This window comes from Agelaius tricolor, unplaced genomic scaffold (genome assembly GCF_023055355.1).
Source record: "Agelaius tricolor isolate 1412-34295 unplaced genomic scaffold, bAgeTri1.0.p SCAF_3, whole genome shotgun sequence".
Lineage (NCBI taxonomy): Eukaryota > Metazoa > Chordata > Aves > Passeriformes > Icteridae > Agelaius > Agelaius tricolor.
This window is the reverse complement of record NW_027269263.1, coordinates 31,417,032-31,432,970: the sequence shown is the minus strand read 5'-3', so window position 1 is coordinate 31,432,970 and position 15,939 is coordinate 31,417,032. Positions and strand designations below refer to the sequence as shown.

The 15,939-nt window shown below is 37.4% G+C and overlaps 1 protein-coding gene across 4 annotated transcripts in view; it reads left to right on the top strand.

The window, feature by feature from the left end:
- SYT1 (synaptotagmin 1) overlaps positions 1-15,939 on the top strand; it is a 335,078-nt gene that overhangs the window by 257,512 nt on the left and 61,627 nt on the right. For 3 of the 4 annotated variants that reach the window (XM_071423366.1, XM_071423364.1, XM_071423365.1), the window contains 3 exons: positions 647-769; positions 3,924-4,091; positions 7,354-7,521. In XM_071423366.1, the coding sequence (XP_071279467.1) occupies positions 647-769; positions 3,924-4,091; positions 7,354-7,521 (459 nt within the window). The remainder of the gene's footprint in view (positions 1-646; positions 770-3,923; positions 4,092-7,353; positions 7,522-15,939) is intronic. The other variant, XM_071423367.1, reaches the window with a different exon arrangement.

Below are 15,939 nucleotides of genomic sequence, written 5' to 3'. Positions count from 1 at the left end.
TTTGGTTCAGCCAAGCTTTATTGCGAGAATGAATAAAAAGGAAATTGGTCTCGGGAGGGAGGGAAAAGGAGGAACATGCATTTGCTAATGGCATGGTGGAAACTTTGCTTCCATATTCATTCTAAAAAACATGAAAAATGTTTGGCATATGATTGTAGAAAGAGCTCATCCACAGCACATGCTCTTTATCACAGTAGTCCTACAGAAATGTGTTGCCAAATGCAAACAATGCACAGCATGTACAACCAGGTTTGATATTGCCAAGATTCTTAAATTGAATGAATGCGTGACTTGGCTTATTTAATAGCATGTTTGCCTCCTTGTGCCTCTTTAAGAGCCAGTCTGAGCCCAGAAGAACTATCTCTCCACATCAAGATGATATTTTGTTTCTACTTGCAGGTTTTATAGCAATCCTTGCTTGTTATAGTCCAAGGAGCTTTCTTCCTACTTCCATTGCTTGCTTGCTGATTTATAACATCTTATTGAGCAACTCAGAAAGTAGAGATATATATGAAAACTGCATATTTGAATTTCTGCTGTTTTGCTTGCTTTTAATGGCTCTAAAATAGATTTGAGGATCGTGTCTATTTTAAACTGCTACTTAACGGTTTGCCTCATTTATGAATATTACATTTCTTCTTTCTAGGCTCTTAAGGATGATGATGCTGAGACTGGGCTGACTGATGGGGAAGAGAAGGAAGAAGCCAAGGAAGTCGAGAAGCTAGGAAAAATACAATATTCTTTGGATTATGACTTCCAGAACAATCAGGTTTGAAACAACCAACCTGTAATATTTCATTTCTGTGTGTGCAAGTAGAGAATGAAGTAATGCATTTAGTTAAAGCAGATATTTCCAAAATCCTTACTACTTGCATGGACTAAAGGGAGAAAATAAGACAGAAAATTCATTACAGAGGTACTACTAAATTGGTATTGCATGCACTTGGACTTTATATTACACCTTTAATCAAAAACTGAATATCCAGTTTTATCTAATGTTTATTAATAACTTAAATTAAAGCATCACCAGCCAATGTCTATCCACATAAATTATGGAGCTTGCATGCAGTCACTAAAATGTAGTTTCAGCCTTCAAGTATTTAAAATGTAAGCAAACACAAATGGAAGGAAAAATAGAGGGAGCTGAAGGTAAGTTGATTCACTGGGTCTTTTAGAAGGTTGGTAAGATTAGTTTCTCTCACTGCATCAAGTGTGTGCTTCGCTGTAATAACTAGCTACATCAAGTTCTGTTGCTCTCCATGAAAGTACACTTCCCAAAATTCTAGTCTGGAATAAAAGTTCAAATAAAAAGGTCTGTACCCAAAAAAACACAGGAAGGTTGGACAAGGATTTAAGGACTGATACTCCTTCAGTATTCTGCTCTGAAGCTGGTAAGACTAAACTTTGGCATACTTAAGTTTTCAGAATTAGTAGACACTGTAATGTGTAGTCCTAGAATTGACCACCTTAACAGGTCTGGCCACATGCTGAACATATTTTATTCCCCTACCCAGCCTCTTTGCCAGGGATCAGTTTTGTCAAATAAACCAATTCACAGCCTCACATTAAAATTCACTGTGTTTAATTTTTTCCCAAAGCACACCAACTCATCTGAGTTCTTCATTTCTACTGCGTATCATTCAGTAAACTTGAGAACACATATCCTGCATTTAATTTTTTGACAATATCAGTCAAAATCACATCATTCTTTCCTGTTTAGGGAAAGAAATGACTACTGAAGGTAAATCCCAGGTAATTCCTACTCATCACCTGAACTGCCTTCCATATGTCCTTGTGATAAATTCCACATTCATATTCTTTATTTGATGCTGTTCATAGAGCATGGTACTCCTACTTGTTGCAAGGCAAAGACAATAAGAGAAATTAAGAAACATTTACACAGCTATGACCTGGCATAATAAATAGTATTTGCCTTTATTTCAACAATCTTCTGACTACCAGTGGTTGTTTTACAATGCAGGAGCTAAAAAGAGTTCTGAAGCCTTTCAAGAAACTGTTGCTAGAGGAGCTTTTCCTCAACTCCCAGAGCAAATTGCCTGGCCCTGTGATAAGTCACACTGATCCCCCTTGAAATCAGTATGAAATCAGTATGAAGTGTAGACCCTTCAGAAGCAGAAGATTTAATGAGGGGGAAAGGAAAAGCTGCAAATGTGTTCTGAAAAATGGATTTCAGTTTTCTTAGACTATGAAAACAAATTTTCTGTGTGAATTTTATTAAAGGGTATGTTGATTTTATGAGCCATATTTTACAAGGGAAAATAGGATGGAAGAGCCACAAATCTGTACGTCTGTATTTAATTAAGATAATAAATTATCTGAGTTGTGGATTTCTGTTTTGTTGTGCTGCTCTGAACTATGTAGCAGCTTAAAATTTCAAAGGATAGATGATGTAAAAGAGCAGGAGAGGGGATTCAGTTATGTTAGTATAGTGCAATGGCATGAAACTACAGTCCCAAAACTTGGCTAATATATTGCATAGGGTTAAGAATACAAGATGACCAATGAACTCTCCAGAGCAATGTGCCTCAGTTTTAGAGAGAGAAATTGTAAAGGGGAATTGAATTGCTTTTCCACTGTGGTAACTAAAAATCATAGACTTGTTTTTCACTCTTTGATGTGTAGATCCTGAGCCTATTCATGTATCTATGAACTGATGCATCTAGAATAAAAGTGAGACACAAAAGAATCATTTCATATGGCAAAAGGAAAATGTTTCATGGAGCTTAAGAGTCCAATCAATGAGAAAGCATGTAGACCATACTGAGAATTTAAAACTGTCCAACTTTTAAGTCCAACTTTGAGGAGTCTCTTAGAAGCCAGAAGTTTCTTTCACAGATTAACTACATTGTTCTGTATTCCAGTTGATAGAGTTCCTGTTTCCAATTTTAAACAATTCATCCATGAGAGAAGCAAATATATTGTGATTGAAGCACTGATTTAGAAGAAAATATTCTCAGATTTCATTCCCAGTTCCTAATATCTTCAGAATGACCTTGAAGAAACACTTCAATGTTTACTTTAGTTTTGCATCTATGAAACAAGATTAAAATTATTTTCGTTTTCTCAGCTGCATTATGCTGATAAGGCCTCATGCAGTCAGGAGTGTCTAGATTACATGACATAACATAACATAGCATAAGCCTTGATTTATAACACAAAAAACAGCCAAGATGTTTACAAGTTCCATCTGTGCTTCAATCTTATCTTTGAAGCGTATAAGAGATTTTAAAATACAATTTTTCTGTTTTGCAATGAGATTAAAAATTGTTATTAGGATTTAGTTACCAAAGGCTCATTTTCTTGAGATATTTTTTGAAAATGCTGTCCTTAGTTTACTGCCTGGGCCCATTCATGTACATAGCAGGAGAATGTAAATATAAGGAAGACTGCAAGATTCATTTGTTTTCAGTAAAGCTTTGCCTGAGAATTTGCATTTGATGTTATCACCTTTTGTGTTTGGCTGGGGAAGGTTACATGTTGGGGGTTTAGAATACAAATTTTGTAGTCAAAATTAGACATTCTTGATTGTTTAATAATGTGATTTCTATTCATGGTGCTCAGCAGAGAAAAATAATGCACAAGAGGAGAGAGCAATTGAAAGTTATTTGATTGCAGTCTTTAAAAGGATGAAGTCTGTATTTATCTGTAATCAGCTGCCCTTTGAAAACCTCTTTTCTGCTTTAAAACAGGCTTTGTACAGTCTGCATCTGCCATAATTGGTTTTCTAAAGTCAGTAGTGTTGCTTCATTTGCCTTCCTTAAAGGGGGGGTGGCAGGGAGAAGTGAGGGATGTATAGTTTCTCCTAGACCAGAAATAGAGTCTGAATATGCATTCCTCTGTTACAGTATTTCTATAGATATCTATTTGAAATTTCATTCTGCTGTTCTTTACTCTCTTTTCAGCTTCTGGTTGGAATTATTCAAGCAGCTGAGCTGCCTGCATTAGATATGGGTGGTACATCTGATCCCTATGTGAAAGTCTTCCTACTGCCTGATAAGAAGAAGAAATATGAGACAAAGGTCCACAGAAAGACCCTTAACCCTGTTTTCAATGAGCAATTTACATTCAAGGTAGTTTTTTTATAATTATTGATACTTCTTAATTTAACCACTTTGTATCTCATGCTTGGCTATGAATTTAGATGTTTTAGTTAATAGATAACTGCAGCAAAATTATTTTTCATGTTGTAGAAAGCCATGATACTCAATCTTGCTATATAATACAGGATCAGAAAGGTTTGAAAGGCACAGTTTGGTTTTAGGCACTTGGATTATCCTTATAGATGACAATCTGATCCATGGTTTATGGCTGGATAAAGCATACAAGAAATTCAGAAAACAGTGACACATCAACAAATGTCATGTACATTTCACTAGACCAATGTTTTCTTTAAATATCTGGTTTATGAAATTCAGGATAACATTCCCTGAAATATAAATTAAAACTCAAGGGAAGTAAATGGGTGAAGGACAATATGGCAGATTAATCTTGCTAGACTTCATCACAGCAGTTCTTTGCCATGCTACTTTATGTATGAAAAGAAATCCTTTCTCAGGTTTAATAAAATATGAATTAAATAAATGTAGGTAAGCCTTACATTGTAGTATTTACATCGTTCCAGTAGTATCTATTAATAGTGTTTTTCTAAAACTATGGCCGAATTCAAACCCCAGTTAAATAGAATAAAGGAATCGTGTACAGCATGTTTCACAGGGCTTCTCCTTATAGACATCCCTCTGCTGTTACTTCAGGCCTTTCTCTTTGTGCCCAATCTTATAATGACAGCTACAGAATGAAAACAGGAACAGTGAAAGACTCAGGCTATGAAATCATTCAATGAGAAAGATATCCCTGTAGGCCACAACTACTACTGCATATATAAGCTTATTTTTTCCTTGAAGATGTTCATAAAAGTAATCTTTTGTGGGGAGTTATTTCTTTCTTGAGCTTTCCTAAGAGAGCATTTAAAAGAAAACAGAATTCTAAATTACGTATTCCCATGCAGCTCACTAAGGCAAAGAAAGAACAAATAATGCTGTCATCTAAGATGAAGACACAAGTTATAAATCAGATCAGCCACTTCTGGACTATAATGTCCACTTGTTGTAAGTCACATCTTCAGTATTTAAATTTTATGCTCCAGAAAATAGTTTGTTTCCCATGCCAGACCTGACAGAGTGTTTAGGTGCATCTCAATATGGTACTGATCATCCCCTGTGGTCTGTGGTCTGAACTTGAGAGAAAACCAGCAGAGCATGCCAAGTACTGTCATTGTTCTGAGGACTCCAGTGACCATTTAACTGGAACTGCAACTATAATAACAACTTCTGTGGGAGCTGTTGACAGTGTCTCATTTACTTGTGCAGAGCTCTGCTCCTGTGACCCACTTCAGGTGGTGCACAGCTCCTGCTGGCATCCTTCCCATCCCTCTGGCAGTGCTGCCCACCAGGCAGCCCAGGCCTGTGCTCTTGCCTTCTCACAGGGCACAGCTGCCTGCCTTCCTCCCAAAATACAGCTAATGGGAATGAGTTGACTTGTGTTTCTGCTGTATTGCATCTTGAGCCCTGAACCTTAGTCCTTCCCTCTTTCATTTCTTTTTCCCAGACATCCAAGGTGCTGTTCCAGGGTGCAAGTGTTTGTCAGACTGCAGCTGTCTAAGTTGTATACCCACACTGCAGTGCCAAAAGGAACAGAGAAATCCTGCACTACACCGGCCTGGCAGAGGGAGGTGTTCCTCCTCAGATCCAAAGTGGGAACAGGGTTCATGTCTAGAAGAGTGACACATCTGTGCCTGAAAAACACTCCTGTATACCTGTCCTTTTACCAAGGTCTCAGTTGCTTTAAGTCAAGAGACTGATTATGTCTGAGCAGAGAGCAGGGAGAGGAAGCAGCCCTTCATGAGAGCTGAGGCCATCCTTGATAGTGCAGAACAAAGCTGGAAACTGAGGCCACATTAGAAGTAATAAATGAAAGAAACATTTAGAAAAGGAGGTGGTAGCTAAAATGAGCTTTACTGAGATCAAGTAAAGAAAAGTAAATAATGATGAATTTAGTCTTTGTATTCCAAGTGACCAAGATCCATTAAGTGGTATTGTGAACTAACAGAGAAATAAACTTTAGAACATTTTTCTTCTCCTGTTTTCCAGGCTGTGTAAAAATAAAACTAACATTATTTAGAATTTTTCCCTTCACAAACCTTTGCCCTTTCTAGCTTTTTAGAAGCTACAGATAATTTAGAGAATGGAAAATAGATTTTGCTGTAGTATTTACTAAGATACACAACCCTGTACCACTGAAACTATTTGACTCAGCAGTGGAAGCTAGATCTGGCTCTCAACTTGATAAGCTTATTCTAAATGTTATATAAGAAGTCATGTAAAGGGAAAATTACTAATTATTAGTTAGTATTTTAATAAGTAAGTGGAAGCTGAGCAGTAACGAAAGACAACAGTCCTAGGGTTTAAGCAGACAAGAACATAGAGTTTAACAAGGCCAGTGGTAATGCTACGCTTTCACTTTCTAATTAATCAAGAAGTATTTACTGAATCCCATGGAAACTATTTATACTTGTAGGATATATTCAGATTGACCAAGTGTTCATACAAATCCAAACAATTCCTAAATCAGACCTTTCCAGACACCCACTCAGGTGTAGCTTACCTGAACTGCATGTCTCTGTCCCAATATTAAAACTGTGACTCGTAAACATCCAAACCACAGCATCTGTCTGAACCACATGAGAACAGCTGGAGAATTAGTCTGAACTTGGCCTTCTGCCACCACAATTTCTAGTCACACATTGTGACTTAAAAAGCACCCTAATGTCTAACATGTGAAAGGTATAGTATTGAAAAATATGCCTTGGTAAGTAATAGGTATTGGTACTGTAAGAGACATATCCAGTGTCTAATTACTTTGTTTCATATATAGTAAGCCAGTTCTGGTTTTTTCATGAGTCTGGGAGCTAGCCATCTCTGAGTGATGACAGGTGATTTATTGAGGAAAAAACATCATTGTGTGAAAAGTTCATGTGTCTTCAGTGCAAGTAATTTGGCTTCTTGTTTCAGTTTCATCATCCACAAAATGATTTGAAGTAGAATGAGAAAAACCCAGGAGTGATGAGTGAGCTGCCACATTGTTCTATTGAGTGCCAGAGCCTTGTCTCAAGAAATACTGCATCTGGTGACTCTGAAACAAATACACCTCATAATTTTCTCTGCAGTTCAATTTACCTGAGATGACAGCTGATAAACCAAAGAAATAGATTTGCATTGTAGTGGACCAATCTTTATTGTCTCAGATGCAGAGTTTGTCATTTCCTTGTCTTTGCAGGTGCCATACTCTGAGCTGGGTGGAAAAACTTTAGTGATGGCAGTTTATGACTTTGATCGTTTCTCCAAACATGATATCATTGGGGAATATAAAGTTGCAATGAACACAGTGGACTTCGGTCATGTCACTGAGGAGTGGAGGGACTTGCAAAGTGCAGAGAAAGAAGAGGTAAGAAAAATCACTTTTTTTTCCTCCCAGAACACTTTTCACCTCACCTATAGAAACAGACAAACCAGCAATTTTTTTTTTTTTTGCCGAGACAGTTCCCATCTGTTATCAGCAGTCCTCGGATTTACTTTGCCTGATAAATTTTTGATAAGCATCTTTTCCAATACTCACTGAATACAACATTCTCCTCTGCTAATTCAATCAATCTTTTTGATACTCTATGCAACCTATTAAAAATGTTTTCATGAGTTTGACATTTTCTTGAACTGCTGCATTTTGGGTACATAGAATTTGCATTTGATTATAAGTGGTGTGCATTTAGGTTTCTTGGTGATTCTTGAGGGTTTGCATCTCAAGACATCTTATTGTGCATGATGATAAAGATAGGGTTTCACTGAAATACCTTACAGTTCTATTGAACTGCTATTCAATAATATCCTTTGATTAGAGTTATGAATTTTACAAAAACCTTGGAATGGCATCTTCCTCAAATATTTATTACCTTTTTTTTTTTCCTTTCATTGTCAACATCCCTTGGATTCATTATTTATTAGGTATAGTGCTACATGTACACAAGCCACTTCTTGGAAATATTTCATCATTGTGAAATATTTCATATTTCATTTCATTGTGCATCCTATGAGCTTGTTCATACTGATACATCCAACTTTTTGCTTATTGTAAGACTATTTTTTCCTCATTTTTACATTATTTTTTCTTTTGATTCATAAACAGTACTTGCCCACTCAGAGTGCATAGCATGCTTTAATTCTCTGCTGGGAGGAGAAGTAATCATGAGTCTGAGTTTCTCATCATCTAATTCAGCTAATAAAGTGCTTCGGATTCAAATCTTAGTTTCTGTAATTAAAGGGACAATCTCTGAATGAAATCTTTCCTTCTCACAAGTGATGAAAACCTGAGTATTGATTTAGACTAAAAGTGGTGAAAACAGCATCAAATGCAGAACCATGCAGCCTTCTTAAGTTTCAGAAATGGTAGATTTCAGTCTTCCTTTTTGAGTGTTTGTTTTAAAGACAGTGTTTTCAGATGGCTTTTTTCAACTGCTTATTGATTTGAAAGCCACTGCTACACTAAGAGTGTTCTGCATGGCATTGTTTCCTAGTGGCAGTATTTGCAGGGCTCTCTTTCTGCAGGTGACATCAGTGCCCTGGTATATGGGGCACTTTTCTTCCACTCTTAAATATGAAAATTAAAAAAGAGATAAAGGAAGTTTTCAGTTCAAGGGCCCTGTTCTTCTAAGCATCCAGCATACTAGAAAGCTGAAAATGTGAAATTGGAGTATATTAATCCTTCCAAATTTTGTTAGGCAACAAATTGGTCTTTTATTACACTACTATCTGTGCTTTCAAAGTGTTTCATGCTTTTCTGTTTCAAAACACATAAAATGAGCCAAACTATGCAAAAAGGAATTGTCACTTTGCCTTTGTAGTATAACATTAGTCTTTTAGAACATAAACAATGATATCCCTATATGCAGTTACAGATAACATGCTACAGATTAGTGTGGGGTTTCATCTGCTTTATTGCATAGAAAGTTGCTTCTTAAGTGTTCTAGCTAAGATCCACAGTAAGACCTGATGCAGTCACTTGGTTGCTTTCATAGAATTCATACCCTGCTAATACAATATGATTAAAACCTTGCTTGAAACAGATATTGAGTGTGTGAGCTACTTCCAGAAAAGCATTCTGAGGTGGAAAGTACTATTTATTAAAACAGAAGGAGATAATTAAAATAAATAATTCTGGAAGTATTTGGATATTGGAAGAGTATTGCAAGATCTTTGAATAGTTTGCTGTAGAGATGAAATCTAGGTTGCCCTCACCTTTCTTCAAATTTAATCTTCTTATGCAGGAGAACCACTGTTATTTTTATACTTTTTCAATGGAACCTTTTTGAAGTTGCCACCAAAGCATGGCCATTTTATTTATAAAATAAATAAAGGCAATATGATTATATGAAAGCATAACGAAAAACTATGCTTAGATCAACTCCTTAAATATTTTTTCATACTACAGGAGGTCTCATGTTTTATTTTTGCATCTCAATGCTCAAGCATGCAAGGTATCCAGTCAATATGGAAAAATATCACTACTTGGGGTATAAATATCACAACTTGGGGTACATGGGGACATTTTAATCTTAATTTTCTATATACTATGTGTAGGTAGTTTGTAACAGCCCATAAGCTCACTGTACAAATAAAAAGTGATTCTACAAAAAACAACTTACTCATTAGACAAGATTATTTAATCCAAACTTAATTCTACTCTATTATGGAACTTCTACTTCTGTCATATATATGATGAGACAGATTCAAATAATTGCTTAGCCCAATTTGGAAGAGAAATCTCTACCTAGAACCCGGAGAGGTGCATCTGTCAGAAGTTTGGGATCTGTGTTTCACATGAAATGTCATGCATATTCCATATTTGATTCAAGTACCTTACCATCTTTGATGTTCTAGTCCCTGCTCCACAGAAAAGATTCCAAGCAAATTCTAGTGTATTTTAAGTGGTAATAAGTAGGAATGGGTGAGATCATATCTGCATAAAGGGATTGTCACCTGACCCAGCAGATGTTGCAGAATTCACGGCAGATACAGCTGCAACCAAGAAGTACCCTGGTTTCAGAATTAGCAAAAACAGCAGTGAGTGTATGAAGGCTAACATGATTTACCTTTATCATAGACACAGGTTTGACTCTTGGTAGTGCTCATGAATATGATATGGTGGTCTGGCTTACTAAAATAACAAATTAAAACCCATGCAACTGTATTTAATCCAAAAATTTATGACAAATGTAATTCTATTGCTAACAAAATATCTTTTGCTGACTATTATACATATTATAATTGTGTTATGAATTTGCCCTTGAAAAGCACATCTGCAGGGATTTGCAATATTTGAAGAATGACAGACTTTATTTCCTTTCTTGCCCTTACAACACTTAGGCAAGTTTGTCAGTTCTCAGCAATTTAGTGCTAGCTATAATTCTAAATATGAAATTAAGTATAAGTTTGAAATTAAGTATAAGTTGCCAAAGTATCCTTCATGTTGTAATTATGACCCCTAGACAAGATGTATACCAAAGTGAACCAGTGGCAGTTGTCACCAGTCACTTGAAAAGAACTATCTAGGTGGCATCAGTCAAAGTGAATATAAACATCTCAGTTTTAGTTTATGTCAAATTCAGTTGATGCACATCACAGAATTACAACTTAATTACCACTTCAATCATAGGGGGCAAAACAATTTTACAAGCAGTTACTCTTCTTTTTGCTCATAAAGCTCCACTGTACATTCTGTCCTTTTTTTAAAATGGGCTTAAAATTGAAGACGGAGGGTGAAGGTTTAATGAAATAATGTAAGCTTTATCTCTCACAGCCCAGTCACATGAATGGCATCTCTCTGACACTGCATTCTCTTCTGGGAAAGGTCTTATTAATATATTTATGTTGGTGAAGTACTTTGAAGGTACAAGCCTTTGTGTGAGCATTTGTTATGACAGTGAGAGGGCTTTGGGAATGTGCAATGACTGCTAAATATTGAGGAGGCTGCTACTAATGAGCTGCGTGCCTTGAATCCTTTTTCCTTGGCTGCTTTTAGATCTGCTGTCCCAGTGTCTAGTAGTCCTTCAGTCTCATTTGACTGAGTGTGGGAGGGAGGAGTGGTAGATGCTAAAAGGCTATTCACTTTTACCAAGTCTGACATATAATGGTTTGGGCACAGAGTGTTAAAAAGCAGATCACAGGAGTTTGCTCCTCTCTGTCATTTACCAGATGTCATTGCTATTAACTTTATCTGAGTACACACTGCATCCAATATCTGTTATCACTCTGGTACAGAAGGCCAGACAGACCTCTTCTTTGCTCACAGCGGTGTGAATCATACTGAGAGTCATCTTCTGAATACTTCAGCTGATTTCCCTCCAGACATTTTGTTATATTGGCACTTAAATTGAAAACCGGTTGTAGCAAACATGCCAAGAAATTTTAGGGAATACAAGGAAGAGCAGAAACAATTCTTTCCCTTGAAAGCAGTGGAGAAGCAGAGACTTATGATATAAGGAGAAGGATCTTTGTTGACCTGACAGTATCCACCACCAAGAGTTCATGATATAAGGAGAAGGATCTTTGTTGACCTGACAGTATCCACCACCAAGAGTTCTGCAGATCTTTCATAACTTCTACAGAGCCATGAGATGAGACTCTCTGCATTATCTGATCAGGCATCCACCATGGTTAGGTTGCATGATGGATGCATGCTCTTACCACAGTGGGTGTTGATGGGTATATTTTAGACAAGGCTTCTGAGTGGGAGGTCTGCTGGAAAACACCACACTCCTATGGGATGCACAACCCCCAGTGGGAGAGATGCACAGTGCTGCCTTGGAAAGGGGTGAGAGGGAGGCCTTCTTCAGGTGGAAGAGGCAGTCCTGTGAACCTTGACTGTGCTGTTCATGAGGATTGTTCTTTCCTGCCTTATCCAAAAGTAAAAAGTGAAGGAAGGAGGTGGAAAATGGGCCTGAAACATGTTTAATACCTTGGTGTACTTCATAGAAGTTAGAGACTGTGACAAAGTTATTGAGCCTCCCAGTACTCTCTGCAACTGAAACTTGCAGAGATATAAGAGGAAAGGACATTTTTACAAAAGTCACTGTCAAATTACAGCAGCAAATCACTGTTATTTTCTGTTATAGTTACATGAGCAATGGACAGATGATCTAATAGGCCTTTCCCATCGCTGGTAATAACACTTAGTTCTTTTACAGCTTTTCAGATGGCACAGTGCTTTGCGAAAGAAAGTATCATTATCCCTATGGAGATGCTGTCAGAGTGTCAGACAGATTTTAAAATGTGAGATTTCCTTTATTTAGCTGCATGTTATATTGGAACACTATGTTTTCTTCATGGTGTTTACATCTTCTCAAGTTCACTTCTTCTTACTCCCAAAACTTTAAAATGTTTAATCTAAGAAGGTTTTAGTTTTCAGGTTTTGTGAAGAGTTTATGCAGTAAACAGAGATTGTTGAATGCCTGTTCAACATTGTAAGTGCAGCATCTGTCCTGCCAAGGAACTGAATTTCCTACTGAGACAGGGAACAAAACGGAGGTTTGGAAGTTTGAGAATAAGCAAGCCTGCTTTAAAATTCTTCAGCATTTAATCAGTTGTTCTTCATCTTGAAATTGAAGATGCTAACTTGACTTTAAAGGTAAAACAATATGATTAAAGTGGAGCTGTAAGGGTACTGTTTTCAGTTCATTAGAATTATGCATTTCTTTTCTCACCTTTCATACTCAAAGTGCTGGCAATCCCACTATATACCTTTGTTGAGTATTCTCTTTTTAACTCCCTCTCTGGAAGAGACGCCTTAGGAGGTCACTTTCTTGTGTTATAATAAAAATAATGTAATTGGCTTACTTGAAATCAAAAGGAACCTTGTCTCGATTCATCTCAAACTGCCTGGCTTTACAGATATTGAATTCAAATACAGAAGACAGTATAAGAGGAAGAAGCTGAGTGATAGTGTTAAATTCAGGCTCTTCTGGGGCCTTTGTGTTCCTGGACAGTATTCATTCTGAGATCAGAAAAACATGTATTGCTTATTTACCAAAAAAATTCTTATTACCATTTTCCTTCCATGCGCGGAAGGGCATCCTGAGGTTAAACTGTGCTGAAATAGTAGATCCTACACTTGGTGCTAAGCATCTAATGACCCATAATACACCCAAAAAAAATAATGTTTGTTTCAGACAAAGTATATTGCTAAGAACCTTGTAGAAAATTACAAGGCCGAAGGAAGGAATAGTGGGAAATTCTCAGCCTTCACATATTAATATTACTGTGTGGGATTTTATTGCTCAAGCAGAAGATACTTTAAAGTTCAAAGACACAGCCACATTCAATGGCAATTGGAAAGCAGTGTTCTGAAATTGTGTTTTTATAGAGTTTTGAGAAAGCTGCTGAAAGGGATCTCATCTGAAGCTAGAGTATGAAGAGATATTTTGGATGGAAACTGCAGAAGGAATTCTAGAAAATACAGATTTAATTCTGGAGTACTCCCAAGTAGAAAGCTCTGTAATCTGGGAGAGACTGCAAATGGGTCTGTGGGACCAGCTGATGAGTGTGAAAGGGCCACAGAATATGCTATATCTGTAATTGTTCAGCATTGTTCTCCAACTGGACTTCTATGTACTTACTTACTTTTCTGACTACCAGCATCAGTGAATGCATAGTCCAGGGGCAGAAATGGCCTCACTAGGATTCCAGGCAGAAGCTTCACGGTAGTCCAGGCTAATACCTTATTTCCCTTTCTCCCCTACATTTCCAAACCAACAATGACAAAAATCATTATCAGATTGCTGTTACAACCCAGGATCAGGAGCTAAGGGAAGCTGTAAAACAGCTGTATAAAAATACAGTGTCATTAGAGGGATCTTCAGAACAGACAGCAGCATTTTTACAGTCACGAAAGAAGAGCAGTTCTCACAAAGATGACAACAGCATTTTCACTAGAAGGTTGAGGAGGGGATGTATGCTGCTCCAATCTCTTTGCTTTGTTGTGCTCATTCCATGTAGAGCTAGAAGATCTTGGTTTCCAGAAGCATCAGAGAAAGATGTATTTTTGAAAAGGGGAAACAAAGGTTTAGGAATAGTGGACCAAAAAGAAAGGGATTAGCCATTTTCTTTATTTTTTTCCTCTATCACCTTTTAAATGCTGATTTAAACCATGTCAGAGATTACCATAGTAACCACTTAACCTCTTTTCAGAGCCTGTTGTGTTTCATTTTAGTTTAACAATGAGCTTAAACGGTATCTGAAGCACTTTACATTGTACTTGTGGCAGGAATTAGCACAAAATGCCCTAATCACAGAATCCGGAACATGTGTTCAGTTCAGAGGTATTAGACTTTTATTTACTTTATGCTAATGTTTCAAGAGGTAGAGTACATGAGTTTAGGAAGTATACCCAGTCTTATTTCTAGGCAAAATGGACAACAGACAGAGATAATTCAGTCCTACAGTTTCCTGTTCTGTTGTATCATATAAGTCAGCCTTCTACCAAAGGCCAAAGCAATCCCTCACAGTGACCGATGTTGTTACTGTGTTACAGGTAACCCAGCAGGGTAAATTTGTGCACCTGCTCTTCTCTTCCTTTTCTGTGGCCTTCTGCAGCTTACTTTGTGCTTGTCACCATCATAACTAGAGAAGCATTCAGGGGTTGCCTGGCTGGCTTACTCACTAGAGGGATGGAGGGCTACTGTAGTTGTTCTGTCCCTTTTCAGAGTATGATTTTTTTCTGTAGAGGGCTGGAGTATGATCACTGCAACAGAATTACTACTGCTGTGTCATTAAAGCAGAACACAAATCACTTTGAGCTACCATCATCGGTGCGCAGATGAAATCCATTTATGATATCATTTTCGATCCAGATATGTTCTCTATGTGCTTCTTGCTGGCCTAAAGCTTGAGCAAAACATGTATCTGAAACTGAATCCAGTGACATGGAGGTCAAGATCTTCTCCTTGACAATTATGTCTGCAATCACAATTACAGAAATAATGTCAGAGATAGAGGCTTCCTAACTAGCAGTGGGAGAGTTGAAAGTGGTGTTATTGCTGCTTGGTCAGCCACATGGGTTTGCCCACAACAGAATGGAATTGGGAGGTACTGCAACATCCACGAACACTGATAAAGGCAGCTGCATTTGAGAACCCTTCTCTTGGCCTTTCTCCTCTTGTGGCTGACCTTGAGTTCAAATGTCTTCTTCTTAGCCAAAGAGCTGGCCATAAAATTCTGACTCAAGTCATTCCCTGTACAATTACCCTTATGTAGGGTTTACAGCTTGCTTTTGATGCCACTGGTAAAGAACATGGCGCTGCAGCTTCTCAGTGCTGTGGCTGGCAAGGGGCAGACAGGACCTGAGCTTCCCATCAGATGCTTAATATTAGGTGCTACTTAAACTTATTTCTGGTTGTCTGGAATCCAGTTATTTTACCTCTGTTCTTCCATATCTTCTTCAGTAACTGTGAAAATTAATAGGAGGACCTCTTGTTAATGAGTGGAGCCTTAGCTTCAGAACTGGCAGCAGCTCATTTTTGTGGGAGTGCCCTGAGGTCTGCAGCTGACATCTCCTGTCTCTTAATGCCCAGCCCAGATTTAGGAGTGGATTATGCTGAAAGTGGTTTTACTCACTCAGATTTGCACATTAATTATCAGGACGAACATTAATTTTCTGTGATTTTTTTAGAGCAGACAAGTTTTCTATGACATGTCGGTCATTTATATTAGAAAACATTTTCTTTCTGCAAAAAAGCCTCCTATTTCAAAAAAAACCTTTGTTTTCTTTAGAAATAGTGCTAGTTCCTATCAATTGATTTAGACATTTCTCTAAATT